Source organism: Semicossyphus pulcher, unplaced genomic scaffold (assembly GCF_022749685.1).
Source record: "Semicossyphus pulcher isolate SPU_LCO1_2020_fin unplaced genomic scaffold, fSemPul1.0.p SCAF_17, whole genome shotgun sequence".
Lineage (NCBI taxonomy): Eukaryota > Metazoa > Chordata > Actinopteri > Labriformes > Labridae > Semicossyphus > Semicossyphus pulcher.
Window position 1 is genome coordinate 10950984 of NW_027211681.1, and position 8653 is coordinate 10959636.

The 8653-nt window shown below is 43.8% G+C and overlaps 1 protein-coding gene across 1 annotated transcript; it reads right to left on the minus strand.

Moving 5' to 3' along the window:
• Positions 1-456: 456 nt before the first annotated feature.
• On the minus strand, positions 457-4586 carry s1pr5b (sphingosine-1-phosphate receptor 5b). Its single transcript, XM_069665864.1, has 2 exons — positions 4499-4586; positions 457-3199 (listed from the first exon to the last, which is right to left on the minus strand). Exon 2 carries the CDS (start codon positions 2944-2946, stop codon positions 1717-1719), a length of 1230 nt encoding a protein of 409 aa, XP_069521965.1. The 5' UTR covers positions 2947-3199; positions 4499-4586; the 3' UTR covers positions 457-1716.
• Between the last annotated feature and the right edge of the window lie 4067 nt (positions 4587-8653).

Consider the following 8653-nt stretch of genomic DNA (forward strand, 5'->3'; position numbering starts at 1 on the left):
TCTTTTCTGTTTCAGCCGTGACAGGCGTGGACAGCAGGTCAGAGCCAGGCGAGGGCCTTTCTTACCCGCAGGTTGACAGAATAAGATAAAAAAGAAAAATGGAGTGTTAAAATAAAAGGTACATTGTGAGGAGCTGGAACTGTCCTGAGACATGCAGAGCCTGTAGAAGAAGTCTGTATGTAGGCCAATGGCATTACCAGATGTGAGACAAGGGGGCTGACTTCCTGTGGTGCTTCTTCAGGAACTTTGGTACCACTCACACAGAAAGAGGCACACACAGACACGCTTATATTAATGCACTGTTACTGCACGCACGCACACACACACACGAAAACAAATCTTTAAAAAAACGACTTATCATCCAGGAAAACATTTTATTTCTTTTATGAAAAGAAACGTTTTCTACACTTTTATTGTAACAAAATAGTTATAATTTACAAAACAGACGATGTAAAAAGTCTTCAGAAATACAAAAAGATACATGAATTACAGTAAAAAAACCACATTGCATCATCATTCATCAGTTAAGGTACAAAAGACTGCATTAAAAAGACTAAAATATTCTGTCAACATGATGGATAGTGAAGGAAAGTACTGGAATAATTGCTCTGTCAAGAATCTGTCCCGATTCTGCACGACTTGGCTTACAAGCGCAGGCACATTCGCGTCCTTAAAAGTCCTCATGCAGCTGGATAATGATGAAGAGTTTGATGTACAGCTTGTGTTGATTAACTATAAATCTTTGGAGTCATAATGTGTTCGGCTTGTACTTGCAGTAGTGATGCAATTACAGCTAAAGCTAAAGTTGTTTTTTTTGCCTCATCTGTCAGTTAATCACTTTCATATTATGACATGTTGTTTTGTTGCTATAGCCAGCAGATCACCTGCAGGTCCCGGAATTACATTTAAAAAAAATCAGACCAAGACGCTGCCAACTTTCCACTCCGCGTCAGATAGACGAACCGTCTGTCATTTCAAAACAGCGGGGGGTTTTAGTTCTCGCTCTCCCTCCCACATCTATGCCACAGCACAGCTGTGTTTGTAAGAAATGTTCTCCCTTTCATGTCTGTCTCCCTGCACCTCTCCCTGCAGCTCTCTCTGCATCAGCCACACAGATACGTGCAGAGGTGCTCTATGTTATTTCATCTGAACAAATCCAGCACACCATAGACCTTCGAACCAGCGAAATTCAAGTGTGTGCAAATGCACAGGTTAAGTTGCATGTGTTTGTGCGGCATTCAAAGTACTTCAATATGAAACTGCAAAAAGGCCAAAGCGAACCACACTCGTTCACCATAAAGGTCAAGAGAACATGTCACTGTCTCTTTTTCAGTCACGAGAGTCTTTTGGTTTACCTTTCAGGCCTCCACACAGACTACAGAACACGAGAAGGAATCCAAAGCTGCTTCTCCTTTCAGATATTCATATATTTCAGTGCAAATTATTTAAAAGAGTCGTCACTTGCAGGCCTGTGAGCTTGTTCACATTTGAGTGGCATCCTTTTGTGTTCAGTTCCATGTCACAATGAAGTTCTTTCATGCGGTTATGTTGCTGTAACTGCACTACTTCTGCCTTGTCAAGGTGAGGCCTGCATAATATTTCATACACCTTCTGTTTCTGGCTGTGCTCCACATTAGAGCAGCCTGCTGCTACATGTCCTCTGTTTGGTGGGAAACGCAGTCACACACCTCTTGACTCAATCAGTCAGTCAAAGTCCTACGACTTGAAGAGTTTGGGGTAAAGGGCCTTGATAGGAGACGGGGTGGTGATATTGTTCCCTGATGAAATGGTCGTCTCCGGCCCCGCCTCTAACTTCTGGGACGCCACCTCAGTTTTGCTGAAACTGCACTCCAGGAACGGCATCCCGATCTTCTTCACCTGTCCGTCTCTGGTCATCAAACATGGCCGACAGAGCAGCCTCAGGATGGCTCTCCTCATGTCCTTACTGGTCAAGGTGTAGATGATGGGGTTGAGTAGCGAGTTGACCATGGCTACGCCGAGGAAGTAATCAGCCTTGAAGAGCAGGTAACAACCGTGGGTGGGGCAGAAAAAGTCCAGCAGAAGGAGGAAGAAGAGGGGCAGCCAACAGGCGATGAAGACGCCCAGCACGATGGTGACAGTCTTGAGGAGGGCGATGTATTTCTGCGACTTCCTCGCCAGGCCCTTTCTCACGCTGCCGGACAGGCCCAGCCTCTGGCGCTGCGTGTTGGTGCGTACGATACGAAACACTCTGGCGTACAGGACCACGATGGCGAGGAGCACTGCGATGAAGACGGAGACGCAGAAGAGGATGTAGCTCTTGGAGTAAAGCGGGAGGACTGTCGAACACTGGTCCAGTCTGTGGATGCAGTTCCATCCCAAAATTGGAAGAACACCCAGAAATCCTGCCAGTGCCCAACTTGCACCAATCAGAGCCCACATCCGCCCCCGCTTTGCCCCATGGTATGGCCTCATGGTCACCATTGTAACATGCCGTTCAATCGCAATTGCAAGAAGACTAATTATAGAGGCAGCCAGAGTGATGAAGACCCCTCCCTCCCTGATGAACCACAGCAAAGGCGTCAGTTTCAGAGTGTTAGGTCCTGACATGATGATGTTGGCCATGTATGTGATCCCAGCCAGCAGGTCAGACAGCGTCAGGTTCCCCAACAGGTAGTACATAGGCAGGTGGAACTTTTTGTTCCTCCAGATGGCGATGAGGACAACAGCGTTCTCCAGGACGATGAGGAGACACACCACCAGGAAGGCGATGCCCTCAGGTTTGAGCCCCTCCCGGTAGCGATCTTTCTGAAGCTTGCCGGTGTAGTTGTAATGCTCCACGATGACAGAGTTGTCCTGGTACTCCCAGAAGAACTGCAGGTAGCCAGGAGAGGAAGGGGAAGGGGAGGTGGGGAGTATGGATGACGAGGGGGGAGCCCATGCATGAGCAGAAGTTGAAGCCTCCATGTTTTATGTTGCTTTTCCTCTACTCTGCCTGCAGTCAGCGGCTATAAAGTCATTTTTGCTGACATGCCTCTGGCAGGGGGAGCTGGGAGGAATCGGTCCAAGTATAAAAAAGATGTACAAAAATGTCTGAGCTCCTTCAATAAACGGAGCGCTCAGATGGAAGTGTAATCCAACAGGCTCCAAGGATGTTTCCTTGTTGGCCAGAAGGAGGTGCTGTTGAGCTCTGTTGGTGATGGTTCAGAGGGTCCAGACGCTGTAGAGAGACAAGAAAAGGATTAAAATGATGGAAAGAAAGACTGCAGACACACTGAAAGCTTGTCCTGAAAGTTAGTGGGACCAAGTTATGTTACATCTTTAGTTAAGATATTAAGCCCCTAAAGAATAGCAACATTTATGAATTACAATCCAACATAATTGAAGCATTGGTGGGTGAAACTGAAAAAGTCTTTCCCTGACACATACAGTATAGTATAAAGTTAAATGCTTATTTTTTTCTGACATTTGGGTGTAAATTGTGATGATTTTAAACTTAAACTACAGTCATGACCTCATGGCGTCCACTCAAACAGAAAAGAGTAATCATTGCTGTATAATGTGATACTAAAGGCAAAATGGACAGAGGGGTCACTTAATGTCAAACAAACATTGATCCTGTACAGTTGTGTTTACAGTGCATGTCACTCACTGTGAGCGTGTTAGACAAGAAACATCACAACACATGCATTTCATCTGGCGCACATGTCGCTGCTTCACACAGTGTGGATGAGGTGTCTTTGAAATGCAATGCAAATGCAATTAAAGCGCACGTCCAAAGTTTATCTGAAATATGTTGGAAGTTGTAGTTCAATTATTTCAGCTTAACTGATGTTGATGTTGAGAAAAATGAGGGGTGATTAGGGTTGCATTCCTCCGCGTCTCTGTCGTGTGAGGGAATGTTTTTCTCGCTTCTGGAGTCATATGTTAACATTTAACAAATGCTCTGGAGATTTTAACGCATTCAGTCTGCGGCTGAGAATTTGGGAGAGGAATATACATGCAGCTTTTTTCATGTTGGCTGCGAACAGCTGATTAAGGAGTATCTCAGTTATAGGGATGGAATCTATGCCACAGATAAATATGAATGGAGATCATGAATGAGCAGCAGTATGTCAGTGTCAGTTATTTATTAGGAGGCGGGATATATCGAGGGTAAATAAGAAGAATGAGCATTTGTGTAAAAAAATAATGGCAAGATTTTTATATAAAACTTATGGAAATAAAAAATATGAAATGTCAGGATTTAATAAAAGTTTTTTTAAACTTTTGTGCCACATATTTGTCACTGCTCAAATGTAGTTATAAAGCTTCAGAAGTGTTATTTTTCTTTGGATGTAATCAAGCAAAAGATTTCAATATTAACAGAAATCAGAAACCTTCAAAGATATTGATCTTTTTCCTTTTTTTCTGTTCTGTAGAAACAATACAAATGCAACCACATGAACATATAAAAAAATTAACTTTAATAACATCATCTATCACAAATGATATCAGCCTAATGAAAATAAAAACGTACCTTGAGATTGTTGTAGCGTTTCTCTTATCTTGACTTCATCTGCCTCTCAGTGATGGGAATCCAAACATGAGCGCCCAGTGACTCACAGTCAGACTGACACAGCACAGGGAGTGAAGTCAGGGCTGTAACAAGCAGCGGCTGAAGGGGGCGGGGCTTCACCCAAACCCTCTCTCCCACTCACATTCTCTCTCTCTCTCTCTTTCTCTCGCTCTAACATACATTAACATGTGTGTACATGCAAACGCAAATCTAGCGTAAAGATACTTCTTGCTGCAAACTAAAACGTCTTCAAAGCCAGTCCTTGATGACTTAATGATGGAGCTATTATCTCATTAGGGTCTCATTGATGCCCTTCAATGCAATCAGTGGGTTGCTCAGTAGATAACACGTCTACAACAGTTGCAGCAGTGAGACTTCATTACGCCTCAAAGTTCATACTATACTACTACTATCGTAGATCTACAGGCTAACACAGATGGCTGAAACTTCCTGATGTCATCATGGAGACTCCTCTCAGACAGCAGGAGAAAAGTAGTTCACTTTGTGGCCAAAAAGGAAGGTACATGTGACATCATGTTCGTGCAACAAACAGTGTGCCAGCTACAACAAGACCACAGACAGCTTAGGAACAGGAGACACTTTTAAGGCCAGACATCAGAAAGCAAACCAAGAACGATACATAAATGTAGTAACTCGGAAAATAAAGCTATGTAAATGTTCAGACTGTTTTCCATCTTGTTAAAGAAGAATTAAGATAGTCATGCTTTGCTGCCATTTAGCTGGTAGAACCGGTTTTGACAGGACACAGTCCACTAACTAGTCTCCAAACTCCAACTGAAACGTAAACAGTAACCTTTTGTCTTCCTCTATTCCTCCGAATTTCAAATATCATTCTCACAGTGACCCATCCTTCAGCCCCTACATGTGTAGCCAGAGAAGAGAATCTGATTCATGGTTTATGTTGTATCCCAGTTCCCAGAGCTTGTCAGTGAGCGTGCAGCAGGCTTTGACACGCTCCGGCAGCTCACCTGCAGGGCCTGCAGAGGCTTTATCAGGACAAAAACAAAGCAGGAGCGGGGGAAGCCTCAAATAAAACTTCATAAAAAGTTTGTTTGTTGTATGTTTCAAAGCCAGCATTTTGTATAATGCATGATATAGAACATAACGAAACACACAAACTGGCCGTTCCCCGAACTCATCTGGAACAGCTGCGACTGCATTTGCTGTAATACCTCCATTGATCTCGTTAATAACTTCCTAACCCAAAGTGTGGTGACAGTTGGAAATCCTGCTCTTCATCCGGCTGCTCCTCTGACACATTAAACTACCGCATCTGACTATTCAAACAGAGCTTTTTTTTTTGCTTTAACTAAACCTGTTTGTTTTGGGATTTAGCTGAAGAGTCCTGTGGCTCCTCATGAACGTTTGTGTCTGAGTGTGGACAATACACACACATACTTGTCTCTCTCTCTATTTATTTCTGTGTCGTTACCCGTCTCCTATCTTTCTCTCAGACTCTTTCTGTCTCACCTGGTCTTCATCCAGAGTTTGTGTTTGTGTCTGACAAGGTAAAGTACCAGCTTTCAGGCTCCTGATTGTGTCAGTTAGGTGTGACTGCTGACATACTGACACTCAAAAGAGAATCAACACATCAAAAAGTCCCAACACCCTGAGTAAACTTATTAGTGCGCTCTGGGGCTTTTTATTTTGACAGCAGTTGAAATGTGATCAGTTCCAGCTGTCCGCTGAAAGAATACATGAACTTCATCCATCACAAAGGACGACTACGCTCTGGTTGAGTCACTTGGAGCTTGAATTAACTGTATTGTACACATCCATTCAATAGGCGATAACATCTGTAGGGCCCTTTAATCATTTATAAAAATTGTTCCTCCGTTTGTGTTTGCTTGTGTGTGGGAGAGCACATACTGTATGTATTTGTTAGACGGGGGTACTAAAGGACTTGAAGTTGGTGGGAGAACTTTTCTCTGCCTCTCTCTGCGTCCGTCCTTGCTTGTCTAAATGTTACATGCTTCACCCACACTCCCTGCCGTCTGCCCCGCTGTGTGCAGGAGGGGAGCCCTATCAGGAGATCATTAAAGTGTAATATCCTGTCGGGGTGCGCGCACATCAAAGCCTCAGAGTGGAACAGGGCTCTGACACCGAGGATGAGTAGTCTACCAGACGCACAGGACTCTGCACAGGAAGGAAACACTGTCCTCTTTCATCCCCTCTTTTTGATCATTTGTGCGTTACCCCGTCTTGTCTCGGTTTGTTTCCTGTCACTGTTTTGTCTCTTTATCGCTCTTTTCCTGATCAGGTCTTTCTGTCTTTTTACGCTCCACTTTCTGTACAGCAACACTGAAAACACACTTCACCAGGATTTCCCTCTCTGGTATTCCTTACGTTTGTTTTTGGCCACACACACACACACACCCCTCTGATGCTGCCTGCTTTTCAGCTGAGCCAGCTCCACCAGGGTGTGCAAGTAATGTTGACCTTGATGGAGCAGTTACGTGACCAACAGGACCTGTTTGCGGTGCATGAGGGGTGTATTTTTATAGTCAAATCCACAGCCGCCCTGCTGATTTGATTCTAACAGGGGAGTGATGTTATGATGGCTTCTCTGAGCTGGTAGTGCTGGGAGCTACAAGTTTAAGCTGTCGTGTTAATGTATTTTACTGCTTTGAAATTTCTCAGCCTGAGGAGAGAGATGTTGCTGTCAGAAGTACAGTCTGAAACTCAGGACCACCTACAGGTTGAGATTTGGAAACGTAACTCTTTTTAGATTTTTAGATTACTTTTTTTCCTCCCAGAGGTTGATACCGATATCATTTTTTAGGCAGTATCTGAGGCCGATACTGCTTTTCAGGCAGTATCCTAGAATGATACTGATACCACTTCTTAGGTAGTATCTGAGGCTGATACAATTTTTTAGGCAATATCTGAGGCAGATACCACTTTTTAGGCAGTATCTGAGGCCGATACTTATACCACTTTTTAGGCAGTATCTGAGGCCGATACTTGTACCACTTTTTAGGCAGTATCTGAGGCCGATACTGCTTTTCAGGCAGTATCCTAGAATGATACTGATACCACTTCTTAGGTAGTATCTGAGGCCGATACAATTTTTTAGGCAATATCTGAGGCAGATACCACTTTTTAGGCAGTATCTGAGGCCGATACTTATACCACTTTTTAGGCAGTATCTGAGGCCGATACTTGTACCACTTTTTAGGCAGTATCTGAGGCCGATACTTATACCACTTTTTAGGCAGTATCTGAGGCCGATACTTATACCACCTTTTAGGCAGTATCTGAGGCCGATATTTAAACCACTTTTTTGGGCAATATCTGAGGCCGATACTGATACCACTTTTTAGGCAGTATCTGAGGCCGATGCTTATACCACTTTTTAGGCAGTATCTGAGGCCGATACTTAAACCACTTTTTAGGCAGTATCTGAGGCCGATACTTGGACCACTTTTTAGGAAGTATCTGAGGCCGATACGACTTTTTAGGCAGTATCAGAGGCAGATACCACTTTTTAGGCAGTATCTGAGGCCGATACTTAAACCACTTTTTAGGCAGTATCTGAGGCCGATACCACTTTTTAGGAAGTATCTGAGGCCGATACCACTTTTTAGGCAGTATCTGAGGCCGATACTTAAACCACTTTTTAGGCAGTATCTGAGGCCGATACTTAAACCACTTTTTAGGCAGTATCTGAGGCCGATACTTAAACCACTTTTTAGGCAGTATCAGAGGCAGATACCACTTTTTAGGCAGTATCTGAGGCCGATACTTAAACCACTTTTTAGGCAGTATCTGAGGCCGATACCACTTTTTAGGCAGTATCTGAGGCCGATACCACTTTTTAGGAAGTATCTGAGGCCGATACGACTTTTTAGGCAGTATCAAAGGCAGATACCACTTTTTAAGCAACATCTGAGGCTGATATGAATACCACTTTCCAGGCAGTCGAGATGAGGTAGAGAAGTAGAGGCAAGAACTGAGGGTGACAAGTTCCTCAACAAGTTTTGAGGGTGAATTTTGTCCTAAATGAACCTAACCTGCGCTCCCTCCCTGCACTATAAAACTTAAAAATATCCCAGCTTCAACTTCGCCCTTCAGACATTCATATGTGTTGAAGTT

Coding starts and splice junctions, on each gene's coding strand:
- s1pr5b (XM_069665864.1), bottom strand. CDS start 2,946: ATGGAGGCTTCAACTTCTGCTCATGCATGGGCTCCCCCCTCGTCATCC.